The 17,845-nt window shown below is 33.5% G+C and overlaps 1 protein-coding gene across 1 annotated transcript; it reads left to right on the top strand.

Annotated features, from left to right (window-relative positions):
• Positions 1-6,052: 6,052 nt before the first annotated feature.
• LOC112099117 (cytochrome P450 714C2-like) lies at positions 6,053-6,668 on the top strand. The gene is made up of 2 exons (XM_024186217.1): positions 6,053-6,288; positions 6,374-6,668. The coding sequence occupies exons 1-2, from the start codon at positions 6,053-6,055 to the stop codon at positions 6,666-6,668; spliced, it is 531 nt and encodes a 176-aa protein (XP_024041985.1).
• Positions 6,669-17,845: the final 11,177 nt, after the last annotated feature.

The following is a 17,845-nucleotide window of genomic DNA, read 5'->3' as shown; positions in this document are numbered from 1 at the left end:
TCATTATAATGGGAAAATCAAATTCTAAGTGTTTGGCTTTTGGTTTTTTTTTTGTTTTGGGGGGGGGGATTCTGGTTTTCACCGGCATTTTGGCGGATTTGGTGTGCCTCTTTCTTTTTCTAATTTTTTGTGGGCACATGGAGCGGATGCCATCTCACTCAACTGGGATTTAACTCGTTTGGTGGTTGATGCTTTCTAATAATTCTAGGGAAGTTCTGGTAAAACCAATACTAGTGTTTTGTGTTAAGCTGAACATTAGTACTTCTGGTCAACTTGGTGAAACAAAGAAAGATTGTTAGGATATTGAGGTCATCAGGTGGAAGACAACTTAAACATTCGAATTTCAAATGCTACTGGGTTCTTAGTTTATTTTTGCTTACTTCAGTTTTATGAAGAAAAGGTAATTGTATTGAAGGGATAGTCCATTTTTTTACAAGGAGTTATTTTAAAAGTTCTTGAGTCAGTTGTTAAGCCTAAGGATTATAGTTTGCTTATTCAAAGGAGGGAGTCAGTATATGAGGAATTCCTGTTGCCATGTCTCATGTTTTGTTGAGGGTGTATGATATGTATCCTTGTGGAGAATTTTATACAAGACATGGTAACAGGTTTCGGTGTCCTAATGTATGTGCCTTATTGCTGAGTCAAGACCGGATGCTGATACATTTGCATTGTTGATTCTCAGGCCTTCCAACTACAGTTGTAGGACGCCCTTGATAGGGAACAGAGAAGTTGTTATGCATGAGTTTAATGTTATACATGAAGTCCTTTTGTATTGTTTTGAGAGGATGAATTCTTTATTCCTTGCCTCGACTTTACTGATGCATGAATTCAATCATAATCCATATTTTTGCTTGAAGGTGTTTGTGTAGCATGTGAATTATCTTAAAACTTTTTTGAGTTCATAGATGCATATGTTTGAATGTGTATTAGATCGTGCTCAGGATTTTGTGCTGACATTTTCCTTTTCGGGTTCATATTTCATTTCTATGAATAGATTTGCTATGGATATTCCTCGGAATAAATAAATTAATGCAAATATCATTTCTATATATTTTAAGAGAAGAACATCACATTTGTAAGTGGTGGTTGATAGCAGAACATTGAAATTATTAAGCTATGCACGTCTGTCTGACAATATTATCTCATTTCCTGATCAGAAGTTTGGTGAATTGTTTATGCATATCTAGATTTCATGATCTTCTAGTTTGTTTTTAGAATAGGTATACAATGATCTACCCGGGTATTAAGGATTGATGAGAGAAGGTTACAAGTATTTTGCTCGAATATGTTCTATAAATTGTTAGTGGATGCCTGTTCTAAGCAAATTTGCACTCTCAGATATTCATCAACTGCGATTGCCTGGCCTTGCTTATGAAATTCTTTATGGACGTGAAATAGAAATAGAACAAATGGGTATCGACAATGTAATTTTAATAGCTTGATCATCATTAGCATTCAACAAATTGCCTTCTTATGGTTTGATTTAATGGTATACATACAACAAAGAAGAAACAAATAGTCAAGTAGTACACACACGACTCATCACATCACATATATTTGATTAATATATATATATATTTTCACTAAAACATAGTGTCAATTTCTCTAACAATTGATTCATTATTGTAAACGTAAACATACAACATAAGAGAAATAATTAATTAATGTAATCATTTGCATCCTTCCGAAGGTTGGTATAGTCAGCGTGAGCATTCTTAGTCTTTTTGGTCAGGCACCCTTCACTTATAAGTCCTGAGCAATCGATGCTGCTAGGTGATGCTGCCGGATTCGGAGAAAGTAAAGCATTTGTATTAGATTCTTGGTTGGTAGTGGTAGTTGAAATAAGCATGCTTTTAGTGTTTGCCACTACAAGTAAAATCAAGATGATGAAACTAGGGCTCTTCCTACATTTTTCAATTTCTTAAAGAACTGCAAAAAAATTTAACTAGAATTAAAATTGGATGTGCAAGAATTAGGATGACTTGTGGCTCTATATGTACAATTGGTACTCAGAAATGAGTTGTGATGACTTTGATTGAATTGAAAATTTGAGCATTAAATTAATCATGATGCATTTATTTGTGTTAACTAATAGTTTTTAAAGGACAGGTTGAAGAGACACAAAATTAAACATATTCTTTTGACCACTAGATTATAATTCATTTAAGGATTGCGATTAAAGTTAACACGAGATATTTTAATTCTAAAAACTAATTAATTAACGTGGGTCTTATTACGGTAATAAATTATTTAGGACATTTTTCTCTTTATTATTTTACGTTTTTCTTTTTCGTTTCTCTCTCTTTCTCGCTTGTTGCTTAAGAGAAAATATAAGACTTCTAGTTCATGAAGATGCAATTTCCACTTTTATTTATGCTTGCAAGATCCAGAAAGCACATTGTGCAGATTAATTGAATTAATTTTATTCAAAATATAGATTATGGGATGAATAATTGGAGGAGGAACAAAACCATGAGAGGAGGAGGAGTAAAACCACATCTCCCACTAAGTTTTCAGTCTTATCGAAGAGAAGGATGATTTAGGGCATCTCCAATGTAGTACTAAATCTAACACTAAATCACCTTTTACACCATTTTTTGTGTAAAATACTTTTCCAATGTAACACCAAAATCAACACTAAAATCGTGTAATGAATAGTATTGCACCAAATATGGTGCAGTACTATTCCTTACACCATATTTGGTGCTAGGAAAAAAAGTCTCAAATATCCTTATTATTTTATCTTATTTACATATATGTCTTATTTTATATAATATTTTAAGTTATTATTATTATTGTTATTTTTTTAATTTCATTTTTTAATTTTTGAATATTATACTAATATTTTAAATAAAAAATATTCAACACAAAAATTAATAATAAAAATAAAGTGCCAATAACATTAATTACTAGATTACATATTACAAAATTAAAAATACAAAATTAAATTAACACAAATTAAAAAAGCTACTACTACTAGCATAAATTAGAACAATTATTGAGTAATGTGGGAGATCATTATTAGATCCTCCAATATCATTAAAATATTGGCCAATATTATTGGAAGTATTTTGATATGCTTGGCCTTGCTGAGATCTTCTCTGCAAAATCTTAATTTGTTCATTTTGAAAATATTGACGTAAGCTCGGATCACTGATCGAATTTAAATTTTTAAGTAAAATTTTGTTTTCTTCACGATATGTGACCATCTCCAATATGATGATATTAAATATTAATTTGCTTGCATTATTATGCACAATATAATAATCGAAGATGAACGTGATGTTAATGCAACAATTAATGATTGGATGCAAGTCCCAATACCAACCGTTGATATGAGCGTAGATGAGAATACTAGATTTCAAGAATTTCTTACTCGACACAAACAAATTAAGGATAAAGAGGCTCACATTGCACTCCGAAATGCACTAATTGATCATTTATGTGATGAATTTAATAATTCGAATAACTAGAGTATTATTGTTATTATATTGTATTTTTCTATATTATTGTTGTTATTTATTGTTATTGTATTTTTCTATATTAATGTAATGTTTAATTTTCATAATGTACTAATTTAGTTAATTAAATGCAAATTTAATAATTTTCTATATTTTTTTTGTTAATCGATATAAAATTACTTATTACTTAATTATCTATATTAATAGTAATATTTATTGTATTAATTGAATTAATTCTTGAGAATTAAAAGAATAAAAAGAAGAATATTCTTTTTGGTTTAAAATTTGACGTAAATGGGTTTAAGATGAAATAGTAATTTGGTGTGAAAAAGGTACATTTTTGGTGTTGGTGTTAGAGCAAAATAGTGTTATGCATTGGAGATGGCCTTAGGATCCAAATTCCAAACTCACAAAATTGGATGGGCTGATCCATTTTTAGTATCTCCACCAAGATCGGCTTTTAATCTTACATGCGCTGTTAATTCATTTTGCATGTTGGTTAAACATGAAATTCACATAATATTAATTTCTAGCAAAACCAATTTATTCGTTTATTCATAAATTAGATTTCTTGATGCAAATCATTTAAAATTCATTCTGAGGCAATGTACAGCATGGTTTTAGTTCTTGAAATTTGAGAAAGATTTGTTCAAGATAATAATTATAATAATAATTATAAAAAGAAGTTGGATTCACCGTAAATCAATTAAAAAATGAAGTTTTGAGCACTTATAAACTGTAAATCCATTTGCGATAGAAATTTTTCTATTCTCTTATCGTAAAGAGCTAACAGACAAAAGTAGAGGAACACCTTAACTAAAAAAGAGAAGAATTGGTATACCATTTATTACCATAGGAGACCCACATTAGTTAATTAATTTTTAGAATTAATATATTCCATGTCGCATTTAATCTCAACTCTTAAATGTATTATATTCTAATTGTAAAAGATGTGTGTTTAAAATTATGCTTAATATTATATCTTTTGAATTTGTCCCCAATTTTTAATATCTGGTAGGGTTGTGATGGTAGTTGGAGCATACATTCAATTGATTTTATTTTATTTTTGTTTTACTTTTTGTTTAGTTTAGTTATTCGATTTTATCTCTTTTTATCAATAGTTAAACCAATTTTTTTTTTTTACTATTTAAAGGTATTGCTATGGGTAGTATCCTCCAATTAAATTCGATAGAGTTTTGATTATATTTGTAAGAAACTATAATACATTGGGATACTTAATTAATAAAATGAAAGAAAATTTATGAGAATTTTGCATTACTCATCGGGATCAGGCTACGGTGCAACTGTGGTAATAGTTGCCACAGTTGTATCCAGCCGTTGGATGCACTTAGATTGGTGGGGTCTATTGACATCTAACGACTGGATCCAACTGTAGCACGATACCACATTTGCACCACAGATTTCTCCTACTCATCAACAATGATAAGTTTAACATTTAAAAAAAAAAAATTAGAAACAGTGTGTTCATGTGAGCATGCACACTAAATTGACTGGTATTTAGACCTACCCAACAATAGTCTTGCAATTTGATTTCCCTTCCAAATATACGATTCGTTACTGTTTTAATAATCTAGGGATGACGAGTCCTTCCCATACATTAATATTCTTAGTGGCATATCTCTATTTTAGCAAGAGATACATGAGAATCGTCCGCAACAAAACGTTTCGATACTCGACTTCTAGTTAATTTGATTATGCAAGAAATTAGCATAGATGATGAATTATTTTAGGTTAATGCATTATAAACGTCCGATCATTATGCGTGCTTCGACTGGGTTCTAGTCCATCTCTTGGAAAGAAATTAAAAGGACTTAGATAAAAATATGATCATACGCTAAGGTTCAGTTTTTCAGAATAAGTAAATATTTGCTAGTTTTAACTATTAGTTATTAAAATTAGAGAAAGATGATTGTATGTTTAGTGGATGAGGTAAATAAATGTTTAAAGTAAAAGGAATTTTTTTTTATATTAATTACTTTACTTTCATAGGCAATTAAATAATATAAGTTTTGGGTAAAATGTCATCATTCAAAAAGCTATTTTAAAGATGCAGATAGTCCTATCTTAGGGGAAATTTACACTAATAACCATAAAAATTTTGACTTTTTCCTTCTTAACCCCCCAAACAAACTTCTATCAACATTAGCCATAAAAAAATATTTGAGACCAAAATACCCCTCTCTCTCATCTCTCCCCCAACAATCTCTCTTTCTCCCATCTCTCCCAAACCGAAGAACCAAGCTTTGCAAACAATCTCAGTTGGTTTATTCTAGTTATACTCCATCTTTTTTGACTCAACAACCTTCTCCAGTGTCTCCTAGTCCCAATCCTCCATTGTTTCTCCATCACGCTTATCACTGTAAATATCTATCTTTCCACCCTTTCTCTAAATATTCAAATCATGCAAGAACTTGCATTTGAAACCCTTTTGACTTATTGCTCCGGAGTTCTTTCCCCACAAGGTTAAGGTACTTGTTATACAAATTTAATGCAAGCTAGTTTGGCACTTTGGCATTCACAGATGGCCAAATAATATAAGTTGAATTGTATTCTAGGGCATGATTGGACTAATGGAAGAATGTACCATGTCAATGATTAGTAAATGGGAGAGCCTGTTAACAGAAAGCAAAGGAGGAGTTCTGGACTTGTTAATTGATCAAGATTTGAGAAGCCTTTCGGCTTATATCATCTCTAGAGCTTGTTTTGGTAGCTCTTATGCCCAAGGAAAAAGTACTTTTGTAAAGTTGAGGGCCATGCAAGAGGTCATGTCCAAACCCAGTTTACTTTTCGGACTTCCCAACATCAGGTAAACATTTATAGTAGTTTTTCTAACTGACTTTTGCTCTTTTTAAAATGCGAATTTAAAAAGAATTTATAATCTGCTTGTGCAGATGGCTTCCTACAAAAAGTAACAGAGAAATACGGAGGTTGAAGAAAGAGGTGGAGAATTTGATACTCAAAGTGGTCAAAGATCGTCAAGAAGAGAGTCTGAAGGATGGCAAAAATTCCAAGGACTTACTACAGATGATACTTGAAAGTGCTGATGCCGATAATGAATTGCACCAGTATATACGGACAACAACTAGAGGTGCTGAGATTTTGTCCATGGTATCCAGTCAGCTCAAGGATAAGCAGCAGGAGCATGAAAAGTTTCTGCAGTTTCTAGCTTTGTCCAAGCGACATTAAACGGATTTATGGTGTCTAAAATTGCCTGTCGCACCAAGTTTCGTGCGACAGGCGCCTGTCGCTCTAAGTTTTGGTGCGACATGCAATCTGTCGCACCAAGCTTCGTTCGACAGGCAGTCTGTCGTCAGATTCACTCACGACTCTCAGTTCTGAAACTCTCGATCAAGTTCAGAAGGGTAATTTGGGGAGAAAAGCGTGTGTTTGGCTAATGTTGATAGAAAAAAATTGAGAGGATTAATTGTAAAAATAACAAAAATTTTATGATTATTTTTGTAAATTTCCCCTATCCTAGAAGGAAGGAAATCGACATAAAATAAAAATAAGGACACTAAGGAACTAGATGTAATCGTTTGTTAATAATTAGCATTCAACACACTCCTCTTAAATAGATTGATTCACAATGACATATAACATGACATCACACACTCATATTGAATTAATATATTTATCATTTTTATTAAATCATGATTTCGATTTTTTTAGGGATTGAAATCCTCTCCTGATCTGAGCACTCATGATCTTTTACAGATCTTGTGCCACCTGTATTTTAATATTAGTGAATGGTTAAGATTTAACTATTTTTTCTTTTTCATTTATTAACCACTAATCATATTAATAGCATTTGCTCAGATAAAGATTAGATCAGGAAAGGATCCTGATCATTTTTCTAGCAGCTGATAATTATTGCGAAAGTATGTACAAATACAACATAAAAGAAATGATTAATTAGCAAAATCGTTTACATCCTCCTGGAGGGCATGGATAGATACAGTCATTTTGAGCATTCTTAGTCTTCTTGGTCGAGCACTCTTCACTTGTAAGCCCTTAACAATAGACACTGCAAGGTGATGCTGTAGGATTAGGAGAAAGTAAAGCATATGTGTAGATCCATGGCCAGGATTTAGTGGCTGAAATAAACATGCTTTTCAGTGTTTGCCGTACAAGTAAAGTCAAGATGATGAAACTGAGACTCTTTGACATTTTTTAATTTCTTAATAAAATTGTAAATAACTTAACTAGAATTAAAATAGATGTACGAGGCTCTATATATATGATTGAATATTGAGAAAGGAGTTCTAATGGCCTAAATGGGATCGAAGATTATGATGCACTTATTTTGTATTAAGTATTGATTCTTAAAACCTTATTGCGTAATGATGGTAGTTACAACATACATCTAATTAGTTACCGGTTCGGCGATATCGCAAATTCACCCAAATCAACGACAAAACAAATGTTGTATGTAAATTGGTATGCACTACCAGATATTCATCTCCATTTGCATTCCCATTCAGCAAAAAGACCATCTCCATTTCCTTTTTTGCATGAAGCTCCACATCCATTTCCACTAGCTATTGACCAACCCGGCCTTGAATTCCATTACCACGACCAAATCAGAAAATTCCAAGTCCCCATTGACTTCAAAAAGGCTGCCAATTCCTTCAGCTTCATGCCCGTTTCTGCACGCGGGCGTCACCAAATAAAACCTCAAATAAATCACCAGCGAAATCCAGACCACCATTTTCACATGCATTGTCAATACCTGTCACTACCGACCTGTAATTCTTCATTATAAGATTCTTAGCTTCATCTTCGCCAAAAGAGCTGCTGAAAAGCTTTTTCACCACCATTGCATTCACCATTGCCAACAAGAACCTCAGCATCAAAACCACATGGAGTGTAACATGGGGTTGGAATTATAACAACCCTAATAAACAAATCTCTTGCCTTCTCATTTGTACCAAAAACACCCTAAACATATCAGCATTGCAACTCTTAACAACATACTTGATTTACTCAGAGACCTACAACATTTCACATCTCATGACAAATACAAAATTTCTTTATTAACTTTGCCGGCCTAGTTGTATATTGTGCAAGAAATGCAGTAAGAACATAGTTTAGCTCTTATCCAGTCTTTTAAGCTAATTAAACCAAGCAAGAAAATAACATGGATGCACATTATCCTTAGTTCCCTTGAAAACAAGAACATTCAACCTACGAAAATTGAACAAAAGATCGACAACTGAACATTTACTTATTTTTATTTTGCTTTATCCTCTTCGTTCATTTTCTTCTCCCACTTATCCCTCTTGTAGTCCAACAACATTTCAGGCATTTTCTCTACCAATTTGGCTGTGTTTGTTTTTTTTTTCCGCAGCTATTCTATCAACCTTGTCCCTTTCTTCTCGGTTTTCATTTCTTTCATCTCCGGATCATAGGGCCAAATAGCCAATCTTGCCTTGCCGTTGCAGAGTCTGGCTCTACGACAAGCACTGATGCCAGGCGACTTCCATGCCTCTATCTCCCAGTAACCCGCACATCCTTAGTTAGTAATAGTTCATCTTTGTACTTTGCCAACTTCTCCGGCCACTCGTACTCTGAAACAGCCTTCGCCTCAGAACTTGCTGCTTTCCCCACCATTAACCTTCTCCTGACCATGTTTAAGAGCAAGGAAAAGACGCATGTGCTAGTCAGCTTGATACACCATAAACTAAATGTTGGTTATTTGCTTGAATAACTTGTGTCAAGGAACAAACAAAACCAGAAAAATAAAAGAAAACAGAGCGCGTATGACAGAGGAGAGAAAGATTTATTTATTTTTATTTGTATACACCCTTAGTCTTACAATTGAGACATATATATACTAGCTTCAATCCTTTGACAATAAGGAATTAATCTAATCTGACTTAATATTAAACTAGGATTCCGAATATGACTAAGATTAAGTAAACCTGAACATCACGTTAATTAACATTCTCCCTCTTAATGTGATGATCTTCAACTCCCAAAAGCTTTCTTAGTTGATGTAATTTCACTTTTGGCAGAGCCTTTGTGAATATATCAGCAACCTGCTCTTCAGACTTGCAATGCTTGAGAAGAATGTCTCCATTGCCAATTGCTTCTCGTATGAAATAATACTTGATACTTATGTGCCTTGTTCTACTATGATAAACAAGAAGAAAATGATCCTATTAAAAGATTGGAATACAAAGTTTTTCATTATTGACTTATTGAAGAAATGCTCTACAGGGAAATATCCTGATTTGTTGTCACAAAACAATTTTGTACCTTCATTTTGCTTTTCCTAAATATCTTGTAAAATTCTTCGTAGCCAAATAGCTTGAGAAGTTGCCAATGATGCTGAAATATATTCAGCTTCAGCTGTGGATAATGCCACTGTTTGTTGCTTCTTTGATGCCCAAGAAATTATGCCAGAACCAAGTGAAAAAGCATAACCCGAAGTGCTTTTCATATCATCAAGACAACCACCCCAATCACTATCACAAAAACCAATTAACTTTACATCTATATCTCTATTAAATTTTAAGTCATAATTAATTGTGCCTTGTAAGTATCTTAGCATTCTTCTTGCTGCTCCAAGATGAATATGGCTTGGTGCTTGCACAAATCTTGACAGCAAACTTGCAGAAAAAGTGATGTCAGATCTTGTGGCTGTGAGATAAAATAAGTTTCCAATTAAGCTTCTATAACGGGTCTCATCAATCTTCTTCCCTTTATCTTCCTTTGTTAATTTTTCAGTTACTATCAGAGGTGTTGAAACTGAATTGCAGCCATACATCCCAAATTTCTTAAGAATACGTTCAACATATTTATTTTGGCAAATAAATACTCCATTATCTTCTTAAAAAATTTCAATCCGAAGAAAATAATGTAGCATCCCCATGTCACTCATTTCATATTTTTTCATCATCTCCATTTTGAATTCTTCAATTATATTCCCATTGTTGCCAGTAAAAATCAAGTCATCAACATAGAGAGCAACAATAAGAATGTCAGACATACCTCGACATTTCACATATAAGGTGGGTTCGGTTTTGCTTTTATTGAATCCTTTTTCTAAGAAATAGCCATCAATCTGAGTGTACTAAGCTCTTGGAGCTTGTTTGAGGCCATACAAAGCTTTATTTAGCTTATATACTTTATGTTCTTCTCCATTGACAATAAATCCTTGAGGTTGTTCAACATAAATATCTTCTTCCAATTCTCCATTAAAGAATGCTACTTTAGCATCAAGTTGATGTAGTAACCAACCTCTTTGTGCAGCCACTGCAATAAGAGTTCGTATGGTGTCAAGCTGAGCAACCGGAGCAAAAGTTTCATTGTAATCAATACCCGGTTGTTGTGAATAACCCTTGGCCACCAATCTTGCTTTGTTTCTTGTACGCTTTCGTTAGAATTATGCTTCACTCTATAAACTCATTTTACTCAAATTATTTCTTTTTTAATTGGTCTCTCAATAAGTTGCCATGTTTTATTCTTCTCAATGGCATCAATTTCTTCTTGCATGGCGTTTCTCCAAGCTTCATCTTCTATGGCTTGGTCAAAATTTTCAGGTTCAAAGACACAAAAGTTGCATCTCACATAAATGTCAGCCAAACTCTTTATTTTTCTTGGACTTGTAGATGAACTTGATGAGTCACGATGCTGACAATGGACTTGATGGTGGAGATATTTGAGGTAAATTTTCATTGTTGTCAATATCAAGGTTCGATTGTTTTTTGATTTCTTCCACATTAATAACCTTTTGTTCACCTTTGCTTTGCGCCTGATTCCATGTTTCTTTTTCATCAAATAACACATCGCGACTTATGACAATCTTGTTACTTTTAAACTATACAACCTATAACCTTTAGATTGTGAGCTATAACCTGTAAAAATGCACTTTCGCTTGTCTCATCAAGTTTATGTCTCTTTTCTTTTGGAACTTGTGAGTAGCAAATGCAGCCAAATACTTTGGGATGTCTCACCGACGGCTTTCTTCCGCTCCAAGCTTTAATTGGTGTTTGATTTTGAAGTGCTTTTGTTGGGCACCTTTTATCAAATATACAGCTGTATGAACCGCTTCACCCCAAAAGGTTTTAGGCAGCCCCTTTTCATGAAGCATTGACTTGGTCATCTCTATTACGGTTTGATTTTTCTTTTCGGATACCCCATTTTGTTGTGGAGTATAGCCAATAGTAAGTTGTCTTTCAACACTTTTACCTTCACAAAACATATCAAACTCTCTTGAATTATATTCTTTACTTCTATCACTTCTCAAAATCTTTATATAATTTCCACTTTGTTTATCAACAAAGCTTTTAAATTTCTTGAAAATGGTAAAAACTTCAGATTTTTGCTTCATAAAAAATACCCAAGTCATTCTTGTAAAATCATCAATAAAGAGAATGAAGTACCTATTTTTACCATGAGAAAGTGTAGACATAGGTCCACAAACATCCGTGTGAACTAATTCAAGTGCTTTCTTTGCCCTCCATCTAACTCCTTTTGGAAAAGGCTGTCGATGATGCTTTCCAAGTGCACAACCTTCACAAACTCCTTCCTTGTCTTCAATGCAACTTGGTAGCCCCACAACCATATTGTTTTGAGAAACTAATTTCAGTCCATGGAAATTTAAATGCCTAAATTTTCTATGTCACAGCCACGATTCTTCAAGATTGTTTACTTTCAAGGCTATATCTCCCCCATATTTGAAAAGAATCGGAAAGCTTCTATTTTTCTCCATGTTTATCTTCTTCACCAAATGCATATTGTCTTTTTTATCATAAATACAGTAGCTATTATCTTCAAAATTAACCACGTATCCATGTTCTAAAAGTTGTCCAACACTGAGCAAATTTTGCTCTAGGTCTGGAACAAGTAACACATCTTGTATATACTTAGTTCAAACATTAGTTTGAACCCCAATTGTCCTTTTTCCTTTTACTTGCACCAAAGCACTATTCCCTATCTTTACTTGTGAGTTAACTGAAGTATCCATATCCAAGAAGATTTTTTCATCACTGGTCATATGATTGCTACAACCACTATCAAGAAACCAAATATTGTTTTTATGTTCAGAGGCACTTTGACAAGCAAAAAATAAACTATGATCTCCTTTTCTTTCTTCCGCAATACTTGCTCGCTAGTTGTTCTTGTTTCTACAGTCTTTTTTTAAGTGTTCAAATTTTTTGCAATTATGACATTGATGTTTGCCTTTGAACTAACAATCTTTTTCCACATGACTGCTCCTTTTACAAATATTGCATCTTTGCTGCCTTTGTGACCTTTCTTCATCTTGTGAGTTTTTATCATAATTAGATTGTCCTCTTCCTGCACTTCCTTCTCTTCCTCTCCGTCTTCCTCTTCTTCATCTTCATTGTCTTCCACCTCTTGAAGAATTGCTTTGATTAAAATTAAGATTAGACTGAAACGCACTCTCAACAGATTTTTTAGAGCGTCGTAACAATTTTCGTTCAAAAGATTTTAAAGAACCCATCAATTCTTGAATCATCATTGTAGAAAGGTCTTTTGTCTCCTCTATAACAAAAACAATGGGATGAAATTTTTCAGGCAAACTAATCAGCACCTTTTCAACTATTTTCTTATCTTTAATTTGATCACCATATATTTTCATTTGATTTACAAGTTCTGTAAATCTATCTGAAAATTCTTGCATGGTTTCATTCTCCTTCAAATTGATATTTTCAAAATCTCTTATGAGATCTTGAAGTTTAGAGATTCTTACTTTTGAACTCCCTTTAAATTCGTTTGAAGAATATCCCATGCCTCCTTCGCTTTTGTTGCACCAATAATTCTTGGAAAAATTGAGTTGGACACTCCTTGTTGAATTTTTCCAAGAGCATCGGCATTTCTTTGTTTCTTTTCTTTTAATATTTTGTTGATGCTGAAATCTGCTCGTCTTTTGCCCGACCAGATCTTTACACCAACGTTTGTGTTATCAATAGTGAGGATGTCAATTTCTTCTTACTTCAACGATCGCTCTAGTCACTGAAGTTAGAATTATCCTTCCTTCTCCCACTAAGCCTACGTTCACAAAAGTGGATCAGAGACGCCGGTGGTTTTACCGGCGTAAACCCTCCGATGCCTAAGTTAACACAAAGTGTTTACGGGAAAACGGTGCAATTAAGATTCGATATATTGCTTATAATGGGCTCACAATTTGTATTGAAAATGGTCTGGTTTCAATTGGGCAGAGTTTTCCATTCTCTCCATTTTTCCATCCCTTTCTTCATCGATTTCTTCCTCTTTTATAGCCGCTGTCCCACGTTTTCGTTTACCCTTCATCCCCCCTTTTTCGGGTAGTAGCAACCCCTCATGGGACTCTAACTGCTACGTTATGGGCAAACGTGGGATCTCGCGTTTCCTTCAACGGTTCTGGGAAAAGCGCAACTATCGTGATTCTGTGAGATCGTGTTCCCGCTCTTTGGGGGATGGGTATTAGCTCGGTATATGTCTCTGGTCGGTATATTCCTCTGGCTGATACTCGTCTCTGGTCGGCCCATGCTTGTACAGGGCTCATTATCAGTGTTATGCTCGTACCATTCGGCTGAGGTGATCCATCCCGTGGTGGTGATGATGGCATGGCCGAGCTGGTGCTCTTATTTACCTAACATATTTTTTTCCTGCGCTTGTGACAAATCTTCTATTGATTCGGGTTCTTCAAATCCTTCCTCTACTAGGTCCCATAAATCAAGAGAGATGAAAAGAGTTATCATCCTTACACACAAAAAATCATAGTTCTCACCCTCAAAGAGTGGCACGTATGATTGTTGTTGAATTGGTGTACCTGGTGCACTCATATTTTGCTTTGTTGATTATTATTCCAACAACAGATTTTCCTTTTTAATTTTTTCTGGTATAGTCCCTTTTTATCTTCAAGCTCTGATACCACTTTATGTTGGTTATTTGCTTGAATAACTTGTTTCAAGGAACAAACAAAACTAGAAAAATAAAAGAAAACAGAGCATGTATGACAAAGGAGAGAAGAAAGATTTATTTTATTTTTATTTGTATATACCCTTAGTCTTACAATTGAGACATATATATACTAGCTTCAATCCTTTGACAATAAGGACTTAATCTAATATGATTTAATATTAAACTAGGATTTCGAATATGACTAAGATTAAGTAAACTTGAACATCATGTTAATTAACACTAAAACAATAAAATTACAATAGGAAGATATATTAATTGGAAGCATTGTAAATAGTCAATTTTCAGGACAAAAACAATTATCTTCAATCACCTACAAATCTTTAAGCTAGTAACAATATAATGTAGTGGACTCAATAGTCACAGGGATGGGCAGACCCAACTAAGACTTAGGAGGGTTTTCAGACCCTTTAGAGTCATAATTTTTTCTTTTATGTGTGACTGTTGGTATGAATTCAAATGCTATTAGTGTCAATGTGTAAGTGTACACAACAAGTAATATAATAATGAGTAAGATTGGAAAATGATGTTTGCCCTGAGTCAAACCCCGAAACTAAACAAAACGACATCGTTTGGTTTTTTTTTTTTTTTGCCTTTTTGCTTCTCCAAAACGTTGCCGTTTGACTTAGCATTTGCAAAATGATTCTGCGCCTCTCTTCCTCTTTGTTTCTTCGTTTCACCAGGGAACGAGACATAATGGAAAGAATCTTCGTCTTAGTTACTATCTAGCACCCGAACGAAGATCAAGCAGTGTTTTGTTTGCCGAAAGCAACTCAACATTCAAATTGAGTTGCAGTTAATTGTTAACATATATGTTTCCATAATATTGATTTTGATGATAACAAACAAGATTAAGAATGATTAATCTTTTAAGCCCAAATTATTTAATATTCTTTTTAAATAAATCATTATTTTCACATTATAAATGTTTCATATTTAATGGAAAAATGATTTTATGAAATTGGTTATTTTTCAAAGTTTATGGTTTAATTGAAAGCATTTTGAAAACTTTGAAATAAACAAGTATTGCTTGAAATTTTGGTGAAGGACTTATTTGAAAAGTGTCATAGCATTTTGGGCTATAACATAATTTCAAAAAGTTTTGGGATTAACAAAGCATTACTTAGAAATTCTGAAATTGGACCTATTTGCAACGTTTCATAACGTTTTGGGCTATAGTATAGTTTTGTAAAGTTTTGGGGTCAAACTATAATTTCAAAAAATAGTGCACTGTGCAAGTTACTGTAGCAATCACTGTAGCAAACGGCTAACCGATAATTTCCAGAAAGCATGTTCTGCAAAGTATTGTTAAAATGATGATTCTGGAAACTAACGGTGAACCGTTTACTGAAAACGGTTAACCGATTATTTCCAGATTGCTAACCTTGAATCGTTTAGTAAGAACGGTTAAACCAAATTTGTTTTGCAGGTGTCTGGAAATTAACGGCGAAAGGGTAAGCCTAAACGGCTAACCGTTTATTTGAAAATTGGCCCAACGGTAACTTTGACCAGCCTAAACGGTTAACCGTTAATGGTTAACGGCGAACCGTTTTCGAGCAGACAGTCTATAACGGCTAGTTTTTCAGCTCTAACTATAAATAAGCTCAATCTAATTCAAACAAGAAGAATTCCAACGATCATCATTGAGCAAAATATTGAGAATACAACTTTCATTGAACTTTAAATCTTTGTATTCATCTCATTCATTCACACATTGAGCTTTCACTTGAGATCAAACACATTGTGTGAGAGGGATTCATTTGTAATCTTTTTGTAAAATCAAGTTAAAAGATTGTAAGTGTTGGGATACACTTGGGTTAAGAGATTGGAGATAATCTCTTGTTGTAAAAGTCCATTGACACCTTGGAAGTCAATTGTAAGCGTTTGAAGCCTTGGGAGGCTAGCTTAGTGAAATCCTCAAGCCCGGTGTGCTTGGAGGCGTGGACGTAGGCGGGGATTGCCGAACCACGTAAAAATCCTTGAGTTTGTTTTCTCTTCCCTTACTCATTTATTATTGTGCTTTTATTGAATTTATTGTTTTCTAATTTATTAAGGCATTAGATTAAATTATTGTGTGGTTTGCCTAGGATAATTTTTAAAATCCCAATTCACCCCCCCTCTTGGGTTGCCTAGTTAGTATTTCATTTGGTATCAGAGCAAGGTGCTCTTGTGTAGACTTAACCGTCTAGAGTTAAAGATCCATAGCAACCCAAATTAGCTCAACCATCATGGAAGGCCAATCTATCACTAGACCTCCATTTTTCGATGGAAATGATTATCCTTATTGGAAAACTAGGATGAGAATTTATTTACAAGCTTTAGATTATGAAATTTGGGAAGTTGTTTGTAATGATTTATTCATTCCTAGAAAGAATGCTTTAAGTGAGTTGGATAAGAAAAATATGTCTTTAAATTCCAAGGCTATGAATGCTTTATTTTGTGCATTAGATAAAAATGAATTTCATAGAGTTTCAAATTGTTCTAATGCTTATGAAATTTGGAGAAAACTTGAAATTGTGTATGAGGAGACTACAAACGAGGAGGAATTTCATGAAGTGTCGAATTTGGCACTTATGGCAATTGGAGATGAATCGGATGATGAACTTGATGAGGTAAGTGATCCAACCTATGATGAATTGTATGATGCTTTTAAAGAAATGCATGATGTGTTGATGAAATTTGGTAAAAAGAATGAATGCCTTAAAACGAAATTGCTAGAATCTACAAATGAAAAGGATGCCATGCAAAAATGCAATGAGCCATTGAATGAGAAGATTAAAGGATTAGAATTAGATAATAAAACCTTGCATAATAGAGTTGTATTATCAAATGAGAAATTTAGCACTTCACATGAGCATCTAGAATCATATGTAGATGACTTGAAAAATGAAAATGATGCTTTACAGAAATGCAATGATTCATTAAATGAAAAGATTAAAGGACTAGAGTTGAATAATAAATTGTTACATGATAGGATTGCATCATTTAAATGTCAACAAAGTATTTCGTATGAGCATGAAAAATCACATGTTGATAAATTGATGAATGAAAATGATGTGCTTAAGAAAAAGAGTAATGAGCTCAATGAAATTGTGTTAAAATTCACAAATGGTCAAAAGAACTTAGAAAAATTACTAAGCACTCAAAAATGTGTGTTTGATAAAGGAGGACTTGGGTATAAGCCTTATTTGAAACAAAAATATTATAAGAATTATTTTGTTAAGGCTACCTCCACAAGTGATCATAAAATTGTTTGTCATTATTGCAATCAAAATGGTCATATGAAGAATAGATGTCCAATTAAGAGACATGTATATTATGGAGTCAAGTGTATTTGGGTTCCAAAAGGAACCATTGCTAACACTCAAGGACCCAAGAATATTTGGGTACCAAAGGGTACAACTTGAATTTGTTTTGTAGGTACTACAATCAAG

The sequence above is a fragment of the Citrus clementina genome, unplaced genomic scaffold, assembly GCF_000493195.1.
Source record: "Citrus clementina cultivar Clemenules unplaced genomic scaffold, Citrus_clementina_v1.0 scaffold_4, whole genome shotgun sequence".
Lineage (NCBI taxonomy): Eukaryota > Viridiplantae > Streptophyta > Magnoliopsida > Sapindales > Rutaceae > Citrus > Citrus x clementina.
This window is presented reverse-complemented; position numbering and strand designations above follow the sequence as displayed.

Excerpts from the sequence above, each read along its gene's own strand:
- LOC112099117 (XM_024186217.1), top strand. The coding sequence starts at position 6,053 with ATGGAAGAATGTACCATGTCAATGATTAGTAAATGGGAGAGCCTGTTA. Across the intron at positions 6,289-6,373 it reads TTCGGACTTCCCAACATCAG|ATGGCTTCCTACAAAAAGTA; the intron begins GTAAACATTTAT and ends CTGCTTGTGCAG.